The sequence below is a fragment of the Aphelocoma coerulescens genome, chromosome 2, assembly GCF_041296385.1.
Source record: "Aphelocoma coerulescens isolate FSJ_1873_10779 chromosome 2, UR_Acoe_1.0, whole genome shotgun sequence".
NCBI classification, from domain to species: Eukaryota; Metazoa; Chordata; class Aves; order Passeriformes; family Corvidae; genus Aphelocoma; species Aphelocoma coerulescens.
In genome coordinates, this window is record NC_091015.1 from 156,227,061 (window position 1) to 156,251,363 (window position 24,303).

General features: G+C 39.4%; 1 protein-coding gene and 1 long non-coding RNA gene across 3 annotated transcripts; one reads left to right on the forward strand and one right to left on the reverse strand.

Moving 5' to 3' along the window:
* Window positions 1-108: 108 nt before the first annotated feature.
* TBC1D31 (TBC1 domain family member 31) lies at window positions 109-23,850 on the forward strand. Of its 2 annotated transcripts, none has more exons than XM_069005416.1 (22): window positions 109-612; window positions 2,971-3,117; window positions 3,684-3,799; window positions 5,590-5,768; window positions 8,115-8,266; window positions 8,691-8,850; window positions 9,086-9,286; window positions 10,478-10,654; window positions 11,446-11,525; window positions 11,617-11,763; window positions 12,034-12,167; window positions 13,121-13,254; window positions 13,833-14,012; window positions 15,021-15,253; window positions 15,865-16,017; window positions 17,164-17,299; window positions 18,224-18,316; window positions 20,021-20,161; window positions 20,969-21,163; window positions 21,562-21,733; window positions 22,693-22,809; window positions 23,491-23,850. In XM_069005416.1, exons 1-22 carry the CDS (start codon window positions 536-538, stop codon window positions 23,634-23,636), a joined length of 3,270 nt encoding a protein of 1,089 aa, XP_068861517.1. In that variant the 5' UTR covers window positions 109-535; the 3' UTR covers window positions 23,637-23,850. The 2 variants fall into 2 exon arrangements, with proteins under 2 accessions (XP_068861517.1, XP_068861518.1); XM_069005417.1 differs by having other exon boundaries at window positions 111-612; window positions 21,562-21,712.
* LOC138105439 (uncharacterized) lies at window positions 666-4,920 on the reverse strand. The gene is made up of 3 exons (XR_011148471.1): window positions 4,656-4,920; window positions 3,559-3,590; window positions 666-2,031 (listed from the first exon to the last, which is right to left on the reverse strand). It is a non-coding gene; the product is annotated as an uncharacterized lncRNA (long non-coding RNA).
* Window positions 23,851-24,303: the final 453 nt, after the last annotated feature.

Sequence of the window (24,303 nt, forward strand, 5' to 3'; positions counted from 1 at the left end):
GCGCTACTTCCGGCCCCGCCCCGGCCGCCAGCGGTCCCGCCCCGGAGGCGGAACGGGGAGCGAGCCGCCGCTGCCGGGCGACGGGGTCGCCGTGCCAGTGAGCGGTCCCTTCCCCAGGAGGAGCTTGTAATGCAGGGGCGCGGGAAACAGGAGGGAACGGCAGCAAGGCCTGCGCCTGCGATAGCTGTGTTTGTGGGTGACCTATTGCACTGCGTTATAAACACATCTACCTGCAAGGACGCGACGTTTTGATTCGTTTTTAGTTCAGTGCCCGGCGCTGGCCGCGCTCCGCTCTCCCGTTCCCATCCAGGCCCCCGCCCGACGCCCGCGAGGAAAACTACAACTCCCAGCAGCCCGCGAGGCCGGAGTTGGGGCGGTTCCATTCCCCGACATCTGCGGGGAGAGCCCTCGCCTCCCTTCCGGCTCCTCTCCATTGGTGAAGCGGGAGCGGGCTGTACCACGTGTACGGGGCCCCCCGGTTTGGAGCGTGGGCGGAGCTCTGAGGGCAGCGCGGGAGCGGCGGCGCCGGGCGGGGATGGAGCGCTGCGATCTGGGCGAGCGGCGGCAGGGGCCCGTCTGGACCCGCAGGGCCGGGGCGGCCGCACCGCGGGGGTAACGGGGACGGGCCGGGGGGAGCGGCTGCCCGAGAGGAGCGGGAGGACGGGGCAGGGCTGGCCCGGGCCCACCTGAGCCTCTGCAGGGTAGTTGAAGGGGCAGCCCGAGGATACCCGGTTAGGTAACGAAGCAGCACGTTCCCCTTGAACTACAGAATCGTTAGAGTTGGAAGGGACTTCTGGAGATCATCCAGTCCAACCCCGCTGCCAAGGCAGGGCCACTTAAAGCAGGTTACGTGGAAGGGCGTCCAGGTGGGTTTGGAATGTCTCCAGAGAGGGAGACTCCACGACCTCCCTGGGCAGCCTGTTCAGTGCTCTGCCATCCTCAACGTAAAGAAGTTCTTCCTCCTGTAGAGGTGAAACGTCTTGTGGTTTAGTTTAAGGCCAATGCTCCTCGTCCTGTCGCTGGCACCAAAAAGAGTCTGGCACCATCCTCTTGGCACCCACCTTTGAGATACTTACGTGTACTAATGACATGCTCTCTTGAAAGCGGAGCAGGTCCTCGAGGGTGCTGTGAAACCTCCGTGCTCAGGCTGCTTACAGTTTGGCTGGGCACTTACCCCAGTTGAGTGCTTCGGTTTTGGTGGTATTGAATAAAATGCCATGGGGGAATTGCCGGAGTTTAATCGCAGTGTGGTATGCTATGTAAATACTGCCTGGTCCAAGCTGAAAAGCAGCAGCACAAATGCTGCTTTGGGTTCCTCTGCCCTGGGGGCCTCTGGATGCAGCGCCGTGAACTCCTAACTGTTCTGCTGGGTTAGTTTAGTGGCAGGAAAACTTCTGAAAGGCAGAGAGCGACGTTGTGAAGGTCTTGGGAGATACTGTAGCTGCGGTGATAAGTACTTGCGTTTCAGCGTGGTTTTAGAAGCAGAAGTCATACTTCATTTGTTAGGGTCTTTAATGTCATAACCCCACACACACATTATTAGATTTTAATTATAATTTAAAATATCTTTCTAGTTTCATTTTTATGGCCCTTTTATTGAAGAAAAGAATAGGCTTAACAGTGAGGTGCAATTAGTTCTATCTCTAGTCTGCACCATGGCTGTATGACTCTTGTTCTGGTGTTCACTCAGACTTTGTAACATGCCCCCACAGCCCCATGCAAGTGCTGAGTAGCATATTCTGCATCTCAGAGAGCTATCAGCATTTTGTATAACCATGGTCAGAGCATTCTGCAAGTGCTCTGCAGTCTTTAATCAGCCTGCCAATATCCTGCACAGTTTTAGGTGTTTAGTTTAACTGTGAATTTACATCCACATGATAATACAAAATGATTGGCTTGCTTAGTGTTAGGCAGTAAATCCAAGAGTAGCAGATCTTCCAAATCTTGATGTCCTACTTCCTGGGAAAACCTTCCTCTTACAGCTTACTCTGCACATTTCTGCATCTGGCTCCATATTATGTGGACAGCATCCTACAAGGATAGAAATGGACAACTGCAAACTTTTTTTTTATAATATCTCAGATGAATAGTAATAAACAAGGCTTTCTTCATAGAATCATAGAATGGTTTGGAGTGGAAGGGAGCTTAAAGATCACGTAGTTCCAACTCTTCTGCCATGGGCCTTCCACTAGACCGGGTTGCTCAGAGCACCATCCAGCCTGGCCTTGAATACTTCCAGCATTGGAGCATCCAGAACTTCTTTGGGGAGCCTGATTCAGTATCTCACCATCCTCACAATAAAGAATTTTTTCCTAATGTCTAAACCTAATCTAAACCTCTCTTTCAGTTTGAAGCCATTCGTCTTTGTCTTGTCATTCCAGGCCCCTGTAAAAAGTCTCCCTACCTTTCTTGTAGGCTCCCTTCAAGTACTGGAAGACCACAATTAGATTACCCCAGAGCCTTCTCTTTTCCAAGCTTAATAATCCCCATGCTTTTGAAGACTGTGAAAAGAAGTGATACTAAAACTGATTTTTCCCACACCTAATCAGAGTGGTTTCTTACAGTAATGCACAACTTCTTAGTTTTCTAGAACGTTTCTTTGCAGTGGTAATGATGAGCCAGGTTCCTTGCTGAGTGTTGAATTGGGCTTTCAGATTCGTTGGTAGATGATATATCAGCATATGTTATTAGTGTTATTCATTAATAGTGGAAATCAGGTAACCAGGAACCACACAAAAGGATTGTGAATGGTGAATTTCCCCCTACCTACCTTCCAACCCAGTGAATTACTTCCTCTGTAGTATATTTTTTATATTAGAAATACATGGATTTCCTGGAAGATTTTTCATAGAACATGGAATATCAGATTTGTAAAATCATAAGATAGAAACATTTTAATCCTATGTCTTGCAAATATACATGGTAATAAAATGATCCTAAGCGTGGTTGTTTTTCTGGCTTTCTTCCCAGAGTTATAGTAAACATCATTCGCAGTGTCCAAGGGTACCATTCAAAGACAATACATTTTCTGAATGTGGCTTTTGACAGTTCTGGGGATTCTCTCCTTGCTGGAGACCGCCAAGGGAATATATACGTTTTTGACTTGAATGGGAACAGGTAAGGTAAAGGTAAAAAAGTCAGGACTTTTTAATTGTCTGAGACATCTGTAGCATTCAGGGGCATGGAAGTTGCCTGGACAGGATCCCACAGGTTGGGTTTTAACTCGATAGTTTTAAATGGATAATAGTTTGCTCAGGGCTGAGACTACAACCCAGCGTGTCGTGTAGGCTCCTTAAATGTTATTTCATTCGTTTAGCTGCTCAAAAAGATCAGAGGCTTGTAACTAAACAGAACAGCAATGCCACAGAACTTAAGTGCTACCACAAGAAGTTATTCTTTGGCAAACGGATCAATGAATGAGCCATGAATTACAGTAGACTAGACCTAGTGTTTTCATTTGCAGAAAGACATCAACCAGTCATTTAGCTTTTTACTACTGAGTTTTAAAATATTAGCACTGATCTTTAGATCTATTATAATTGGATATGATTTACTTACCCCGTTCTTTTGAGTTGATTTATTTTTTCTCTCTGTGAAATATATTGAAACCAATTAAGTTATTTTACTTCACGTTAAATGAACCAAAGTTTCCTAACACAATGAGAATATGTATTTTTAAATAGGTTCAACCTTGTTCAGAGAACAATGCAAGCTTGCACTGCTTTGGCATTTAATCTTCGCAGAAAGACAGAGTTCCTTGTGGCTTTGGCAGATTATTCTGTTAAGTGCTTTGATACAGGTAAGGAGTAATTTCAAAACTTAAATGCTATCTGTATTGGCATGAAAACTTACATAATTTTAGTTTTGATCTTAAATTTTTGGATAGTTTGTTTTATGGAAATCATACTGTGTATTTCATGCCATATGTCTGACAAAGAAAAGTTTGGGCTCATGTTGGTTATAGTCCTGTGGGTAAATGAACCTAAATGAACCCTTTGCTTTGCCAAAGTTCTTTATTCCCACTGAGTCACACAGGCATCTGTTTAACTGAAGTCCACCACAGGACTGTAGTTATGTATGTTACCTTTTTCTTAAATGTTTGCTTAGAATGAGGTACTCCATTAAAACCAAAGCCAGTTGACAGTATGTTAGTTTGCAACTGAACAAGTTCTTAACTATATTTACAGTAAAATACTTGAACAAAGTGACAATGTACACTAAATGTCAATACTTTTGAGTATTCAAGTAGTTCTATATCCGTATTCAAAAGCAATATTAAAAATTAACTTCACAGCTATGTGTCTCTGTCTTGATTAGAAGTTAAATGTTAAAGGGCAGTAACAATTCATTCTTCATAAATTATTCTTTACCTATCAGAAAATGCAGTTGAAATGTCTCCATTCTATCCAAATATAATCTGAATTTCAGTCTTTTTAAAAAGCTGTAGGAATCACTCATCTACAGTTTTAGAGTTTGAGATTATCTGTGAAGATTTTTAATGTAACACAATGTTCCTCAAAATAGAGGAAGAGTCGAAGTCTGAAATCCTCTGCACTTTTTCTCTTATTTTCAACAACAGGAAGACCAAACTTAAGACATTTGGATGCACTATCAAGTCATACTGAAGAATATTCTAAAATATAAATGGTACTCACCTAAGTTGGTACTGGGTGAACTATTCTTAGGGAGTATTAGACAGTAGTTACTTGATGGGCTCCATCCCCTTCTTTAGAAGACTCTCTAATCCCATGTCACCTCTCAGGTGATGATAGCTTTAAGTACTCCATTGTCTGTAAGCACAGCAGAAAGTTTGACTGTTAGTCTTTATGAGCTGCTTTGTAGCCATTTCCTATCTTTGATGGCACAGCAGTAGCTGGAACCACCCCATGGGCTGCCAGGCAAACCACCCAATGTAAACACTGTAATTGCCACAAGTGCAGTTTGGTTGCTGAGGGAAGATTAGTGGTCATGCAGTCACAAGTGGGAGACAATGTAGTCAGAGGAACCATTTCCTTAGAATGCAGTGCACAGCATAAAAATGTTTTGGATTCTAAAAGATTAATGAGCTGTTGCTTTCTGACTCTGCCTTTCTATAGTCATAGCCCGTTCTCATTAAACCTTTCTTCTTTGCACCTGTAAATAGTTGTGTAATCATTCACACATTCTGTCCACAAGTAAAAACAAGTGCAGAATTCTAACTAGAACATTCAGTCTCAGCTTCTGTGGGTGTTCACATCAGATATTCTATGAGGCATGCTGAACTTCACTGATCACATTGTTCATGACTTTTTAAGACTGATTTTTAGGCTAAATTAAACAAGTCTGTGCAAGTTAGCTTTCTGTGCAGAACTGAGCATAACTTATAAAATTGGTTATTTGGAAATGAGGAGAAAGTTGTGCCTCTCTATGGTTTAATAGCTGTTTGAAGACTGAGACCTTTGTTTCTTGTTTGTTGGGCTGTGATGGCAAATGGTTATATACTAGTTATGCTTAAAAGTCTCTTTCACGGTATAGTGTTGACAATAAAGATTAAAGTAGTAGCTGTTCCACTTTGAATGACTTTCCTATCATTTTCATCAACTTCTGCAGGAACCCAGGAGCTAGTTAGTTGGATGAGAGGCCATGATTCTTCAGTGTCTTCCATCTCTGTCCATGGCTCTGGCAAGTATGCCATCACTACTTCCACTGATACAGCTCAACTGTGGGACTTGGACACCTTTCAAAGAATAAGAAAGCTGAATGTTCGTCAGTCTGTGGGCATACAAAAGGTGAGTAAAGAGCAACTGCTAAAGGGTGAACAAGCACACCACAGGAGGTATAACATCACATATTAAAATCACATTACTTGTAAATAGTCTTTAAAATACAGCTGAATCTTTTTTGTCTTCTTTGGGCATATCATCCTAACTCTCATCCTATCACATCACCCAGACCACTGAAATCATAACTCAATAATTGCAGAGGTCTGCTGTGAACTTTTAAGGAACCTCCATCTTCAGAGATACTCAAAACTTGCTTGGATATGACCTTGACTAACCAAATTTAACTTGGAAGTTGGAACCATCTTCTAGGTTGACCTTGCCGTAGCCTAGGGTGGGCTCAGAGGACCTGTGTAGATTGATTCCAACCTGAATGATAGTGGGATTTAAGGGTGTTGTTAAAAAAACAGTTTTGGTGTCATAATGGTAACTTCAGTCACCACCACCTGCCCCATTCAGCTTCTTCTTCCACAGCTCTTCTGTGTATGCATGCAAAACACTGAATGTGGGAACAAACAAGCCTGAAAAGGAACTCAGAATAAAGAAATTCCTGCTTTTCAGCCTAGTGGTTTCTTTGCTTCTGTTTGCTGCACAGACACACTGGAACAGCATGGGTTGAGAAGGATGACATGTTTGTGTCAGGGAGTGGTTTAAGTAGTTCTCCCTTAGCATTACACTCTTTAAACAGGTCTGCCTGCGCCACCAAATGTCACACTTTGGTCTAAGTACTACAGAAAGTTCTGACACAGTGCCTGAGCATGGCTTGCAAACGTGCTGCCCTGCAGTGAATAATCTGACAAACACCACTTCAGACCAAGGTTCTCGTCAGGCTGGCCACTAAAAAGCCATGCTGCTTTTGCAGAGACCCAGGCTATTCATTTGAGTATCCTCACCCAGTTCTGGGTCAGGCAGAAATTCTGTCAGCTTAAAATAGTCATCCAGCAATTACTGTGAAAGATCATCCATAAATTTTTGTTTGTTTATTAAAACTGTTGTGTGTTGCTAAAATAAATATAACATCTTCCCTCCAAAGAGGCAGGCATTTCTTTAGTGGACACAAGATTTTTCTACTGCTCTACCTTTCTTTGTGTAGGCTGTGTGTAGGGACTTCTTATTGGTAAATGGCTCTTGGAATTTGGTAGGATCAGGATGTTGCAGTATGGAAACAGCCTTTAAAGCCAAACAGCGATTATGATTGAATTAACAGATCCCATTTGGGAATTAAGTGCCTGCTGTCTTGGTTTGGTGCTACCATTTCTTATAGGACATTATGCAAATGATCTAGATTCCATTTTTCTGTCTTTAGAATAATGGTACTTATTCTCATGCTACAATCTAAGACATACAGATGAGTAAGTGCTTTACTGAAGTTCAGGTTTATTATTAGACTGCAGGCCTGACACTCAGGGTGCAAAGATGGATTCTTGCTTGCTCTGTGGGCCAATGTAGCAGTGTCACACTAATCTTGTACTTTTTGATGCCACTTAAGCCCAGTTGCACTCCAACATACACCTTCTATTAGGTTGGCATGGGGCAAAGGTAATTTAAAAACACAGAGACTGAGGTGCAGAGTGAACAGACAGCAGGTGAGACAGATGAAAAGAAGACAAACACATCTACAATGTCCATTTCCAAAACACCGTTGATTCAACAGCTGCCTGTGACCATCCTGTGGTATTTTTCTATAGCAAAGCAGAAAATTAGCAACTATTTGATACTCCAGTTTACCAAAATTTAAACTTCATTCATCTTCTCTCAATTCATTGTCTAGTCTTCCTCAGGGTCCCTGAAGGAGGACAGACAGCTCTGTCTGAAGATAAATGACTCTGGTAGCTGAGATGACTCTTTTCCCCACAGGTTACTTTTGCTCACTGTCAAGTGACTCATTTGGCCTGAATGTCCAACTTTCAGTCACTAAGATGAAACCCAACCCATATATCTGTATTTCAAGATTTTCAAGGCCCCGAGATCATTCAGACCAAAACTATGAACTTTGTAGCACTGACTTAATCTCAGCCAGTGATGTCCCCAGCGTTTATATTGTGTCCTTTCTGGCCCTCATCAGAAACAATAAAGTTTTACAGTCATAAAAATAAGACAGATAAAATTTAAATTATTTCAGTGAGTTAAACTGGCTTAGCAAAGGGTACAACAAGTTTTAACCAGTGCAAGGAGAGCAAGCTCCTCTCTAGACTGTCACAGGGAACAGGGACCGGTTCCCTGTGAGATCCAAGCCTTGCACAGTTACAGTAATAGCCACACCTACCATGTTTTATTTTGCCATGCACTTTGGTTAATTTAAAATGTATTTCCTTGACAACATCCCATTTTTTTTTCTTTTCCATATTCTTCCAGGTTTTTTTTCTTCCATTGAGTAACACCATTCTCAGCTGTTTCAAAGATAATTCTGTTTTTGCATGGGAATTTGATACTCTTCACTGTAAATACCAGTTGCCAACTCCTGTAGAAGGTTCTGTATTATTTTATAAGGTGTTTGCAGTAACCAGGTAAATTGCTATTTTAAACATTCTAAAGGCAGACTAAAAAAATCATGGTTTTAAACAGGTTCTCTTTCTTTATTAGTAGTATTTTATGAAAGTATTGAGCTATATACTGTGGTAAGCTTTTGAACTCTGCTGTGACTGATACTTTCAGCAAGGATCAGTAGCAGTTTTTATTATAGTCTCATAGCAGTTGAAATAAAATAGGTTGATTTTTAGTGACCACCAAGGTTTAAACTATCCTTTACTAAAGCAAATTTTATTATTTAGGAGCTATTTTATTTTGTTCTTTCAGGAGAGTATCACAGAAATAATGGCAGATGCAAAAGTGATTTGAGGGCATAGAATAAAATGAACAATCTCTCTCTTTAGCTAACCCTAATTTAAATTATACTATGCTGATGGAAACATTACCTCATCTGTGATCCAGGGATGGTCGCACTTTGGTAGCTGGTGGGAAATCAAATCATCTTCACTTATGGTGTTTGGAATCAAAGCGGTTGATAAGGATAATCCAGATGCCTGAGAAAGTGCGAGCTGTCCGTCATCTGGAATTCCTCCCTGGCAGTTTTGATGGGGGCTCCAGTCAGGTCAGTTTTTTATAAAGCTTAAGACAGGAGTATTTGGTTAGTTGGTTCAACACCTATACTTGGAGGGCTTTCGGGTGGCACTGGGGATATGGGCTCACAAGATACAAAAAGAAAGTTACTGTGCTGAATCTTTGCTCAATTGCTCCTTTAGTTTAATGGAATGTCACTGCTGAATTGGGTATTCCACTTTGTTTTACATTGGTAGTATTAATGGATGAATCCTTTTAACTTATAGGTCCTTGGAGTGTTAAGTCAAGATAATGTTATGAGATTTATCAATATAGAAACATGCAAACTTCTTTTTGACATTGGGAGTCCTGAAGAGGGAATTAGTACAGCAGTGATTAGCCCCAATGGACAGTATATTGCCTCAGTAATGGAAAATGGAAGCCTTAACTTATACAGTGTCCAAGCTTTGACTCAAGAAGGAAATAAGGTATTTTACATTTCTTGAAACAGCAGCTTTATTCCCCTTAAAGTTGATATTTGTCTGCATATCTTTTGCATCAGCAGTAGTTTGCAGACGTGTTGAAGTGCCATATTTAACAACACAAATAAAGAAACAGTGATTTGTACAGCTTCTTTCATAGTTCCTCCAGTCTGACAGGTAATTTGATGTTTTTAAGGTATATATATCACTGTGTTACTGGTGTTGGAAGAAGAGGGAGATGGTATTTCTTTCTACAGCAATTTGTCTCCAGCAGTTTCTTTTTGTAATGGTGTTTTGGGGGAGATGGAAACAGAATAATTGTGCCTTTTCTGTTCCATTTCCTATAGGAAATGTTTTGCAGCTAACGCTCTCTTAAACTGTGGGCATGAATGGTACTTTTGTTACTGTGATTTTGTTCTTCTTACCATGTTATTGGATACCAGCACCCATCATTTATGGCACAATCATACACTCCTAATCCTTCCTAAATAACAAACATTCTAAATACCAGTTCTTATTTTATTACATTAATTTATTAATGGGAGTCAGGTTTCTAAATACAGAATTCCATGTATCTTTAATCACTATGTCTTTGAAGTAAACAGTAACAAGCTCTGGATAATGATGGAGTTGGAGCTGAGGAAGGATGTGTAAAGATGTCACATGCATTCCATTTGCACTTTTGCTGACGGTTTGACATGAACTGGGATATCCACTTTGTCACTTGCTTTCACAATCTCCAGCATTGAATTAATGAATACCTGCCTGACACTGAAGACTAATTAAAGTTTGTAAAGGTCTTCTGTATTCTTTTAACTGGTGCTATAGAAATGCAAAGTATTTTAATGACACTGAGAAACACACTAAAGTAAATAACCTGGACAGTACATGATACACATCTATACTATCCCAATTATATTTGACTGTTTGCTAAGGAAAGGAAATAACACGGTGTTTGAGTTAGCTTGGAAGCAACATAAACCTTCTCATAGTTAGGGCAGTTTTATTCATGGACATTGTTTTTCAGGAGTATACAATCTATATGTATTTATTTACAGTACAAATGTGTTTCTATTCTTCTTTCTATGGCCATCAAACTCAAAAATGTGGCACATAAAATAGAGGTAAACAACAAATTATATTTCTGTGTAATCTGTTTTACAAGATTTTAACCAAGGTATTTGCACTTAATACTAGCCTCCACCATCCATGTTGAAAGTGGTACAAGATGGGCCCAAGTACATATCAGAGGCAAATAAACTGATAACAAAAGTGACTTCTGGAGGGTCAAAGGGGCCATGGACATCCAAAGGAAGCAAAATTCAAAGCAGATTGCTAAAACTGCAAGCAAATACATCACTTGAAAATAAAGAGGTGGGAAGAAGTTGCAAATATTTTGTCCTTCAGTCTGCAGCATTTATATTTCATTGCCATTTGCTTTAAAATATAAATTCAGGCACTGATACACTTGGATATTTGAGCAGAGCAGGCATTAAGGAAATTTTAGTACCATCTTCTCTCTCTGTTTAGCCCATACTCCTACAGTATGTGACACAGCCAGAGCTGCCTCCAGTCAGCTTGGGGTACCTCTGCAGTTGTTCAAGCAACTTGTGACACATTTGGATATTTGCTAGATCTGATCTGCTTCCCTGCAGAAAGCAAATTGGCACCTCTAAAATATCTGCCTAGAATCCATTTCCTTTTTTTCTTAATTATTTAGAAGATGAATTACTATTACATTTGTTCCCCTCTGTCATCACTGTGCCATTTTCTGTCTTTATCATGTGCCTTATATGTGTATATATTTCTATATCTATATCTATCTTCCTGTTTATGTGTCACCATATGATCTATTTCTTATGTCAGTATTCTTTATGGTTTGCTGCATCCATCATTTAGTAGTACATAGTTCAGTCAGTTTGGGTCTGATCTGCTTCTGACTGAAATCGGTGGCAGCTGTTCTTTGAGTTTAGGAGACAATAAATGATGTTTTGAATTATCTTTTGTTTGTTGTTGAAGTACCTAGGACTGTGTTACAGATAGCAATACATACTTGATTTTTTTTTACACTATGTGAGAAACTTCAATATTTAGCCACTCTAATAAATTAAGAGTGCAAAGAAAGAGAAAATGGTTACATTTACTGTTGATACCATGTTTTGTAGAATGAATTGCCAGGTGGATTAAACAAGAAACGTCTGCGGGCCTTACTGAAAGGATTTGGAGAATATCCAGCTAAGTACAGGTATTTTTTGTGTGCATGTTCATGCTTGCACAAAATAAAATTGCTTGTGTTTACTGGCCTGTGCTTGACTAAGGCTGCATTTTAATTGCAGGATGTTTGTTTGGCGTTCCTTATTACAACTTCCTGAAAACCACTTGGCATTCAGTAGCCTGATAGATAGGGGAATCCACAGTGCGTTCATAAATATTCAGAAAGAGTATCCCATCAAAAGTAGGAAACTGCTGAGAGTTCTACAGAGGTAAAATATATATTTGTATCAATTTAAATATTATGGATTTTTATTTTCATATAGTCATCTGAAATGTATCCAGTAGCTGGAATCAGCTGTAAGGAAAATTCTAAAATGAAATAGTAATGCCCTCATGCAGTTTTGCTTTGATAACTCATACAATCCTGCATCTGTCTTAAAGTTCACAATCTTTCTCTGTTGTGGTTGTAAAATACATACTATATTTTTGTTTGGTTTTGGACCGATGTTTTCTACACCTTTGTTTGCCTCTGTGTACAGGACCTTGTCAGCTCTAGCTCACTGGTCTGCTATCTTTGCTGAGACACCTTACATGCCTTTGCTAGCATTCCCATTTGTAAAATTATTCCAGAACAACCAGCTGATCTGCTTTGAAGTTGTTGCTACAGTAGTTGGTAAGCAATGATTTTATAAACTCCAATATGCTGCAACATGTTTAAGCTTTCCAACACAAAAGAGATTTCCCTGCTGAAATGCATAAGGTATTTCCTAAGAGGCCACCAAGGTGTTACCAGGAATTAATATGGAGCTTAAAAACCTTTTGCAGTGTTTCTAGCAAAAAGTTAGCAATTTTAACGGTGTTTGTTTGTAAAGTCTAATCAAAATGTATCTAGCATTTGCAAGCCCAAATGTATCTAGCATAATTATGTTATAATAATTAAGTCTCTGAGACATGGGAAGAGTAGTCACAGCCACCCACCCCACCTGTCACCTGCTTCCAGTCAACAGGGAATGATCTCTTTCAAGGTTTTACTCTGTTTAGTTGTACTGAGCATGTGGTAACTCAAAACTAGGCATTTGTCTGAACACTGGCTGTGGCTGTATTCTGAAGAAACATTCTAAATTAAAGTGCTTTACACTTAAATTAGCTGTTGCAGCTGCTGCTAAATCTACAGAAGATATGTGCTGCCAAGCATACATGCCCACTTTGCAACCACATGCTGTTGGTGAATAAGTATCCAAGTTTACTGAAATTATTCTTAGTAGGTTAAAAATTACTCAGTCCAGGCTGTAGTTTTGTGAGACAGAAGTATTTCCATCTGCCTCCCATGCCTTAGTCCCACAGCTCACAGACTTTTTTTCATTTTATATTTGAGCCAGATTAGTTCTTCAGTCTGGTTCACTGTGTACTGACACAAAAACTCATGCCAGTGCAGCTGGAGGAGCAGTGTACTGTGGGAATGGTTTAGGAATACTAGGAAAGAGAAGATATGGAATATCTTAAATAGGTTTTGCTGCCTGAAACGACCTCTTAAACGCATGAGCTTTATAACCGAACTTTAAGGTTGTCATGAGTCTTTCACTCTGGATTACAGTGGATTGTGTTCATCTTCTTACTCTCTTTCAGTTAATTTTTGTCAGCACTGGTTTGAGTACTTTCCCAATCCTCCAGTTAATGTCCTTGGTATGATGGAAAATGTTTTGGCACATCATGACAAAGAACTACTTCAGCATTTAATAAAATACAATGTGACTTCACAGGTAATATTCTAGACAGCTTTTGTATACAAAAATATACCGTAGTGAATAATAGTGTGCTTGTCTTTTATTTTGATGTATTTCTAGTTTGGGGGAGTTTTCATTAAATAACAGTGAATTATGTGGGAGTGTAAATGTATCATTGCTTACCTGTTGTTTTTCCTTGTCCATGATCATATATATGCTACTGTAGTTCTTTAGAAGTTTTTTGCTTTCAAGTCCACATTGCTTAAAAATCTACTAATCTAATTATAAGTGTATTTTTTTTTACATGGATATAGGTGTGATGAATTTATTTTGTAATCCCTGTTTATCATTAAGGATGATTTTAGCTTCACAAATCTAAACAGAACATTTAGACATCCAGTGAAATAAGAAAAGTATTTATAATCACCCCAGATTACCATTGAATGTTTAGAGAGGGTAAGGAAACTTATCTTGAAATGTTCAGGTTTATTTCCTCTTTCTTTCATAAATTAACAGATTCTTGGTATAAGGCAAGAAAAATCATATTATTTCTTTAAGAGGGATGGTAAAATTGTACTAATGGATTATTTTGTCAATTTTCCCAAATAATTTAGGTTTATGCTTGGCCTCTCCTAGAAACACTCTTATCTGAGGTTCTAACAAGAGAAGAATGGCTGAAAGTCTTCGACAATATTTTCTCCAACCATCCTTCATACTTTCTAATGGTTGTCGTTGCCTATATTATATGTTCCAGAGCTCCCTTGCTCCACTGTTATCAAGCAGCAGATTTTGAGGTAAACATCTTCATGTTTAAGTCAATCATGTGGAAAAGACATGTAAAACATTGTATCTGTTGTAAGACAGGTTACAAGGAGATCCATTTCCACCTTAATATATTAATACATCATCTGGTACTTGACAAAGACACAATAAATGAATAAAACATTGAGCAATTTCCTGCAGTTTCATGCAAGGAGAGATTTAAAAGCTTTCATAAGCTTTCTAATGTCATTAAAAGGCATTTTTTAAATTTCAATAGTTCATCAACCACAAAATAATTCTGTCTCTTTTTTGAAGATCTGGTATGGACTTCTCCCTCTGGAGACAATACACAATAATTCTGTTATGTTGTTCCATTATCCTCCTGTCCGATTTTGAAAATTAGGCAGTATTATTGGATGTTCTCTGCAGCTAAATTAAAATGTTTCCTTATGTTTAATGTTACATGGGAAGAGGATTTTTTTCTTATGAAATATCTCTGTAGGCAAACAAAGGGTTCCACCTTTAAAATGTGCTTATGAGCAGTCATTTGACTGACGTCAAGCAAATAACATTATTGCTAATGTTTAATAATGACCATTTAGTGATTTTCTTGGTGGCTAAGATCTTTGACAGGAAGAATAGTCCTGCAAGAAGAGAAACTTGCGAGCTTCATGGTTGAACACTGAAAGTCGAGGCAGGTTTATCCAGTGGTAGGAGTCACTGTGTGGGCTGCTGGACACTGAACTGGCACCTAGCTTCCCAGATCCCTTACACAGCTGCCATTTGAAGACAAGGAAAAGAACTAGAGCGTACTTTCACACCTTGAAGAAGTTTGGCTCAAGTCACTTGAGCTGGTGATGTTTTATGAATTGGTAGGGAAAACCTAAAAAAATTTTAAAATTAACTGTTGAAATATAGATCTTGCTAATTTTCCTGATTATTTCCAAAAATGTATATTAAAAATAAATATATATTTATGTAAAAATATATTAAAGTGCATAATCTTGAGTAGAATGTAAATGGCAGCATGTCTCTTACAGTATTTCTTTCATCATCGTAACAACGTGGACATTAATGTTGTGATTAAGGAAGCCTATCATCTTATGGAGGCTACACCACTGGATATCCATCCACAGCGTATGCTTGATGACTTCACACCACTTACAAAAGAACAGTACCCTGTATTTAATAAATATCCCACATTCGTTGTGGATTATAAAGCTCAGGAACGGGAGAAGATCAGACAGGATGAAATTGAATACTTGCGAGAGAGGTATTAGTGGAAAATTGAAGACAGTCTCAGACTGGGAGGGACAGGTGGACATAATTGTCTTTGTATGTTGTAATGTGTATGCTTGAGAAGAGAGACAAGAAAATTCAGGAAAAGGACTTTAAATAGCTGCTAAAGGTTGAGAGTTGCTTGGTTTGACATGGTTTTAAGTTAAATTGTCAGTCTTACCTTAAATAGAAAATGTTTGCTAATTAGCAGAAAATACTGGGCCACAAGTCACCAAAAACTTGGAAGCTCATAGCCTGAGCCTAAACTTCTTTTGACATTGTGGGATCCAAGTTTGAAGGGCCAGGAGTTCTTAGGTTGCTATTGAAATCAGTGGGTACCATGACAAAAAGGCACCCTTAGAAACCAGGTTTTGTTAAGAATGCAAGGAAGGAAGTACCTGCACTCATCTGTAATGCCCTGTTGTCTCTAACAGTCAATATTGTAACTTTTCCTCATGTACTTTGTCACTATGAAGGGGATGCCATGTTCTTTTATGTCACCTCATTTGAGCAGTTCTTTGCTAGTACTGTTATCAATTTCAAAGTAATCAAGTAATTTCTTGATATTTGGTTTGAATGATTAACATGTGACCTCCTTCCATTTAGACAATTAGCACATGAATCAGCAGCCAAAGCACAGGAACAGAAAGCAGAAGATGAAGTCTGGTATCGAAAGCAGAAATTACTTCGAGAAGCTCAAGAACAGAGGCGAAAAATCCTACTGGAAGAAGAGGAGAGGTTGGCAGAACAGCGGCAGAGGTATTAGAATATAAGAAACATTAGGGGTCTGGCTACTGTATCCTGCTATTACATTTTTAACCATGAGTAAAGGACAAATAACCACTAATTTGTATAAATTGTAATGTGGGATAACTGTGGTCTGATGGGTCATATTTTGGTGGGGGAATTAAGTGATTTGGGTTGTATTACTGCCTCACCTATGACTCCCTTGAGGGAATACAGGAGATTAAGGTCAAGTCACTTCATATTTTTGTGTCAACTCCCAGCCATTTGTCTGGTTCCTTTGGATAGGAAAGTCTCTTAAAGAGTCAATTGCTGTGTGTCTGCACATTGAGACTTCAGACTTGCACTGTGGGCAGACTCACACTGCAGAGAGGAGAGTCGCTTATAGGATCAGTGACTGTACGCAGTCTTGTATTTCTAACAGATCTAGAAAAAAGACTGCTTTATGTATCAGTTGATGAGCAAAGAGTTGTGATAGTAATGATGCTGCACTGTAAGTTTGTACATTTTGCAGCTGGGAAGGTTTAAGAGAATTTCAACATCTCCACAGTTTCTTAGATCAGCTACAGGTAATCACAGCAACATTTAAGTTGGAAATTACCTTTAAGATCATCAAGTCTCACCGTTAACCCAGCGCCACCAAGTTCACCACTAAACCATGTCCCTAACTACTACGTTTTTGAGCACATCTCCTAAACCTCTGTAACCTACAGAGGTTTTTTTTAAAGAGGACAGCAAGCCTTTATTAACAAACTAATTCTTGATTTTGTGGTTTTGTTCCTTGAAAGAGTTTGATATTTTCCAAATAAACTTGGGACTAATTTTGTGCAGCAAGAGGTACCAGGACACTGGCAGTTATTCTAAGGAGTAGTTTCCAGTTTTGGATCATTGAAACATTAAACTAGTACTTATTAAAGTGGAACAGAGACAGGGTACAGGACTATATTGCCATTAGAAGATATTTGTATGTCTGTGAATTTAATTTTGTCTCATAAATGAAAACTGGACAATTTACAGGAATGAAAGCAGCTGTCCTAAGCTTTGTAAGTTAGAGACGAGCTCATAGTAACTAATGGCTAACTGCACAGCATGTTTGTGCTCTTTGGTACTGACCTTTTACATATACAGGTTCCCTTATTTCTGTTTATTTTGGCCTTGAAGGCTTGCTGTTGCAAAAACAGAACTGAAAGTAAAGGAACTGCAACTTCTAGATGCTTCTAGAAGGCGTTTTCTGAACTACCAGCAAGATCAGCTTCAAATGGAACTGAAACGTCTTGATGATGAAATTGCAAGAAAGGTTGAGTACTACTCAGGCAATTCTTTTCCATAAGGTTTAATAGTGAAAATAAACAAGGAAAAAATGCATAACTAAAATTTTAGTTGATATACTGTGATTTGTGAGCCTAGAGGTGTATTTAGCATGAGGTGGACTACTATAAGTGGTAAATGCATAATTTAACAGTTTTATTTGGCACTTAGTATGTTCCACTGGCTTGCTTTAACTGGCAAAATTCCTGAGAAAAGCCAGATTCACTGATTACTAGCAGTATTGAAAAATGTAATGGGCTCTTTAAAGGACTAGTGAATTCTCAGCTGTCTGTGGGCTGTACGTTCAGATTGCAAATTAACTCTGCCATTGATTGAGAGGCTCTGCAGTGGCCTCTGGCCAGGCCTGGCTCTGCTTCTGAATTACTAACTCGGGCACCATGGCATGCAGATGCTGAGAATGGAAGCTTTTGCAGCTCATGGGCATGAATTGAGCCTTTGCAGGGCTATTCCTTGTGTCTCAGCAACACACTTTGCAGAGCACAGTGCAGCTGTGTGGTTGTTTCTGCAGTCAGGGTGCTGTAACACTCCTTAGCTCCAGCTCAGCACAGGTTCTGCCAGGTGCAAAGCGGCCACTTCCCCTTCTGCCTACTGTCCTCCACAGCATTCTGGCTTCAGAGACTCCTTCCTCGATTCAGAGCTGCATCTGGCAGGTTATTAGCATTAGTTCAAGACTGGTATTTCCCTAACATAGCTTGGCTGGAGGCGAAACTCTTCCTATGCTGCTTATCCACCTTGCCCTGTGCTTTTGTTATGCAATATTTCCCATTCTTCATATGACAGAAAGTTAACCAGAACTTAGGGGCATGGGGGTTTGGACATTCTTCTTGATAATGTTTATTCAAAGCAGAAGAATTTCTTTACTGTATTTTCATGTGTTTCTCTTCTCCACAAGGCATCTATGAGAAAGCAAGAAACAGCTGCTGCTATTCAAGATATAGTACTACAACAGATGGAACTTGAATCACAAAAACAGCGTTTTGAACAGGTAATTACTAGGGAACCATATTAAATATAAACATTTAATGGTTCTTCCTTGGAAGTTCTTGGATTTGATTGTGTTCATTCAACCAGACCTTGTGAGGAAAAGGAGCGTCTGGTTTTTTCTCTTTTTCCTCTTTAATAACTTTTTTTAGAATAAATCCTTTTAATAAAAACATTAGCAGAACTCACTATTTTCTTGGGGAGTTTTGGGTGAAGATACTCATATCCTCTCCATTTTATTCTTCTGTGCCGAGGTATCATTTGGTTGCTGCAGGGTTTAGCTGTGGGCTCAGCTGCTTGAGGGAAGTGAGGAACATGTAAAAAAGAAATAAGGGTATAACAATGTGTTCCTCATCCCAGAAACTCCCACCTTTTCATCTGTGATATCCAGACATATCTGCATTTTCTGGAGAGAACAGTATAGCAGATTGATGTAGATGATGAAAAAATGTCTAGTTGCCAACAACATCATTAAGCAAAAAGGAGTGGATGGTTCATTGGGAATGTGCAGTTCCTTTCTGAAATGACAGATTTATTCAGAAATAAGGCTATTCAGTAATAAAGGACTTTAACCAGTAATTCTGTTTAAATATTAGTTAATTATTATAAATAATTATTATACATTACTGAAAAGCAAGGATGCCAATGGAAGGCTTTAGAAATGTTCATTTTGGTTAAAAAATCTAAGCTAAGTGTTTAGAAATCATAGCTACATGTGCCCATCTTGAGTATGTGTAGATCCAGTGGAATAAAGGAGAAGTAGACATCCAGCTGTCTGACTCATTTTGAAACATGTGTCAACTCATATTTTGGTTTTTTAAAGCTTTTGGTCATATACTTTTTATAATTCATACTGAGTGTGACTGGGCTAACTTTCTGTTAGCATTTATTTATTCAATACGCAGGCAGCTGTATTGTGGCTACATAACACAAACCAGGCTAAGCTCACTTGTATTCCAGTACATGTAAAGTCAGCTCTCTCAGGGAACTAATTCTACAGTGATCATCCTCTCTAGGTTAGAAAGGTAGCAGTTATTTAACTAGCTGAGGATCTCTTGTTTGCCCACAAGAGTCTGTGCAGAGAGGCTTTCCCTGCAGTTTCGCTGCCATCAGTGAGGGTCCCTACTCCACCTTCAGAGGCCGTGTTTGTTGACTTTGCCTCAGTTGCCCAACAGATTCCCACAGGCCTGGGAAGGGGTTACAACTTTTCCAGAAAATTGTGTAGATGTGCCCTGGTGAACATGAAGAAAAGGTGGTACTTTTTCTGGATCTGCTGTTGGGTTGTACTACCTTGGCAAATCATCTCTGCAGTCAAGCCGCAGATGTGTTTATTACAAACTCAGTGCCATGAAATACAGTTTATATTTGTGAAACATTTCAGCGTTTTGGCTAAAATTTGCCATATTTTCATGATGAGTCTACTTTATTTAGGTTGGAATTCTGCTTTTATTCTCCACAGTAATCCAGAGAATGAAATTACATCCCCTGTCATGACTCAGGCCACTGTTAGGACTCATGCTTCATCTAATTCCAAGCAGATGAAACAATAGGGTCTATGACTTTCTTGGACAGTTATGATATGTAGTGGGATGAGATGTGGGGATATATTCAAATACTAGTTTAATGACATTTTAATAAATATTAAAGAGATGGAATTACCAATGTGAGCTAGTAGCTTAGCAACAATTTTTGTTTGTGTGCTTGGCAGCATCTAATCCAAGACCAAGAGGCAGTTACAAAGGAAATGAAAGAAGAGGTGGATGCCCATCGAAGAAAGGTGGATCTGGAAGATCAGCGTGTTCAGAGATTGATAGAAATAAATAGAGAAGAAATACAGAAAGCTCATACAGTAAGACAGTTGGATCTTAACGTGTTCTGGGGAGTCAGTATGCTAATTTATACAAGTAGTACTGGTTCATAGTATTTTGATTGCAATTAACTAGTTCAAGTTAATATGGAAATATTTTCTAAAGAAATCTAATTTTTAGGTACCTATACTAATAGATTAAGATTGTATGTTTTAAGTTTTGAGGTTTTCAAAAATCTGACTGAAGTGTCCAAATAGCTATATAATGTTGAAATTCACTGGACCTGCCAGAAATACTTCTTTTTTTACTTCTCAAAACTTAGCATGTAAGACTCAAAGTACTTTTCAAAACAAGTCATCCTTCTGTTAAGGAATGTGTTTTGTTTGTAACCATAATGAAATCTCAAAGGAGATTTCAGTTGGTAGTACTTGGCAGGAAAATCAGCTGTAGAAACTGTCTTCTAGATCACAGTAATGAATGTGTGTAGCTTGACATTACGAATTGCTCAGATTTTCAAGCTCAGAACTTGTAACTGTGCAGTTGGAAGAATAGTTGCAGCTATCCCACTGCCCATATGCTTGGCATCTGCATTTGTATATTGTCTAGAAATAAACATATGGGTCTGAATTTTTGTAAACAGCATTTGATTTTTGGAAGCAGATGGCTGTGGGTGAAAGTATTGGCATTCAGGTATCAATCTTATGTTAGCTGAACTTGTTAATGAGTGGCTCTAGCAGGGACATCTGACAGGGATACTGGAGAACACCTCAGTTTGTCTTGCCTGGTCTGTAGGTAAGGCTGTGCAGTTGGAACAGACTGAATTTCTGGTAAGAAAGGTGTTTTATTAGGTGGCTGAAGAAAATCTAGCCAAAGCTGAGCAGAAGCACATTGACACCGACTGGAGGCTGCAAGCGCAGCGGAGACTCAGGCACGATGACCAGGACCGGCAGAAGTGCTACCAAGAGATTGTGAAGCTCCTGCATGACAACAGGGTGAAAGAAGCTGAACTCCTGAAGGCTATGAGGGAGACAGAAGAAAAAAAGGTATTTGCATAATTTCTTTTTCTAAGCGGGCCTGGCAAAAATGTAACTCTTTTGCCTGTACCAGGGAGAGCATAAAGCTGAAATGTATCCGGGAAATATTTTGTTAGAAATCTCCTTTTCTGTTTCAACTGGAGTTTCTGGAACCACTAGAGTGAATTGGTAAGGATGTTTCAGCCTTAGGAAAGCATATTCCTATTTCTGTAAGTTCCTCTTTTTTTTTCTCTGACCCAAGACTTTTACCTTTCTCCAGGTGTTTGAAAGAGACATTTTTCAAAATGAAACCTTCACATATTTTGATTTTAGGGTGAAGCATAATCTGTAATAATCCAGATGGTTCTGTTTGTTGCTTTTTCCTTGCAACACATCTGTTGAAGACATTTAATGTCTCTGTTGCACAGTGGGAAGACGTTGTACACAAAAAAGCTCAACTGGAGGAAGAGCAGAAGGTGGCTGCTGCTGCAGATGAGCACAGGAAGCAGTTCTTAGATGACAAAATGAACGATGCATTAGAATTGGCTGAGAAGCTGCAAAGGGAAGATGGCTGTTCTGGTGAGCACGTAGATAATACAGGTCTGTGTGGATGTTGGCGTGCAACAACATGAAGCATTCAACAACAAATGAACTGTCCAATATTTGGGATAAACTTAAGCATAACTCCTTTACACAAGTGCTTTTTGGCAATATTCTTTCATGAAACAGTTCTATCTTGGAAAGAAATCTCGGTTTGATATTTATCAGATGCAGCAATATAAATGGCATTTTTGTAAGAGCACAGGTTTAGTTCATCTTAAGACAACTGTAAAACTGCATCTGTTAGAAATTTTCTGTCAAATAGTGCTATCCTGTGAGGACATACAGTATTATACTAAGAAGTGGCTTTTCCAAGTGTTTGTTCAAAAAAAACCCCAACAAGCCCCAACACATTTATGTGCTTCCAGAATTGGCCAGTACATCCTTCTCAAGTGCTGCATTTATATGTTTTTGCAGTTATTTCTCCTATCCCCCCCACCATATTTCCAAGGCTCACATAAAATGAGTGATTAATATTAGGGTTAAGTGGTTAGTGTTGCTTTGGGCAAACTTTTTCAGCCTTTGTCCTTATTTACCTAATGTTTTAGTATGGAGTAATTTGCAACTGTGCATAATTAAAATGGGTGTCTCCTAAAACTGCAAGCATGAGTAGCCATATTCCATATAATCTTAGTGGCCTATTTGTCAGAAGATTAATTACATAGGAAGAAACAGCACATGTAATTTCTTGAAGAGCTGCAATTTCTTAAAAGGAATTTTAAGAAATTAATGAAATTACAGAGCTGTAATTCTGTAAAATGAAATGCAGTGATGCATAGCTTTGACCCGAAGAGTATTGACCTCTAATTCTGAGCAAATTGTACTTGCCATTAGCTGGAGTGGGTGATTGTTCTAGCTTTGCTTCCTGGAGAAAAACTGTTTTACCTCCAGCTAGAAAAATTCACTAGAAGCTTAAATATTTTTAATTTACAAAGGATCCTTCTTTCCATTTCCCACAGAGAGACTGCGTGATTTAAAGGCCACGTGTACAGAGAGAGGGGTAGAAGTCCAGCAGGTGCCAAGGTCTGGAAACATCCATCTCAATGAGTTGTCTACATTAGCATCATCACCACGCAGTAAGTTTCTAAGTTAGGACTCCCTTTCACATTTAGTTTCAGAAGCATTGCTGGAACACCTGACTGTGTGATTGAGTCATTAGTTGTGTAGGTGTTTAGTGGATAGTAAACCAGTTTATTGTTGTGTTCTCTTTCACACCTGCAGAAAATGCCTTTCCTACCAGGGGTGGCACAGGTAGGAAGTGCCTGAAGTATGTCACATTATGAGAGTGGTCCTAGTAAACCTCAACCTAGTTTAGTCACATTCTGACTTGGTCATCTTGCCTATGCTTTTCCTGTGTTCATAGTTGTGTATGATTTGGGAATGTTGAGAGGACATAGAGCTGTCTTTCATAAAATATGACTGGGAGTTATAGTCAAGAATTAGTCTAATCATTTCCGCTGGTCTGTCCTAGCCACTCTTGCAGTGAAAGCACAGTTTAAAATCCAGTGCACCTTATGTACAAAAGTCTGTAGGCAATGGGAACCTCTGGACCTACTGTAGCCCCCATTAGCATCTGACCTGGTAGCCAAACAGAGGCACTGCTTTCAAAGAACTTGCTCTTACCGGTCTGAGGGCTGCCTCACATCCAGTGGTACCAAAAACCAGCATTTCTCTGCCAGAGGTGTCTGCTTTCCAACAGGTATTTGTAGTGTTTCTGGAAAACCACTAATGTTAATTCCAAGTTTCTTGCACTTTAGTGTCTTTAAACAGAAGCCGAGCAGAACTGGCACGCCAGGAGCGGGAGCTGATGGCAGAAGTCCGGCGGCTCAGACAAAGGCTCACTGCACAGGCCCAAAACAGACACCCTCCAACTCGTATCCCAGCTACAGCGTGGTCACCTTGAGATGCTTTACTCTGGACCTTAGCTGTACTTTCAAATTATTAATCAGTGAAAAGCTAAATATGTATAGTGTGATTCAGGATGCATCATAGACTGTTTACTAAAGATTTTGGGAGATATTTTTATATAAGAATAAAATGCTAGCTAGAAAATGTCTGTTGTTTGTAAACTTCTTGTTATTTGTTACTTCTAAATAAACTCACTTTTTACCATTAAATCACTGCATGTGCGGTATTTGTATACTTCATTTTTCTTGGTGGCTGCCTTGACTTGAAGAACAAACCACTGTTAAAATGTTGGTTTTGTCAGTGATGTGTAAGTGGATTCTACAAGTTGCAGCAGGGAAATTTGCAATTAGAGAAAAAAATCCTTTCCATCAAGAGCCAAACACTGAAACCAAGGCCCAAAGAGGGTGTGGAGTACAGGCTGCTGGAGATGCATGTCGTTGTTACACACATTAGCAGGTTCATTTCACGAGAAAGAAGGGGAGGGAGGATCTAAACTAATACTGGCACTGGGCAGACCCAGGCAGCAGCTTTTTGTCACCTGGGGCTGAGAACAGCCTCTCTGCTTCTCATTAAATTACATGAAGACCTAAATGCCCAAAGGTACTGGGTTATCTTTGCCTTAGCATCCTCTGCATCTGAAACTAGAGTCACATTAGCAGCAG

Excerpts from the sequence above, each read along its gene's own strand:
- TBC1D31 (XM_069005416.1), top strand. The coding sequence starts at position 536 with ATGGAGCGCTGCGATCTGGGCGAGCGGCGGCAGGGGCCCGTCTGGACC. Across the intron at positions 9,287-10,477 it reads TGACTCAAGAAGGAAATAAG|CCTCCACCATCCATGTTGAA; the intron begins GTATTTTACATT and ends ACTTAATACTAG. Across the intron at positions 22,810-23,490 it reads ATTAGCATCATCACCACGCA|TGTCTTTAAACAGAAGCCGA; the intron begins GTAAGTTTCTAA and ends CTTGCACTTTAG.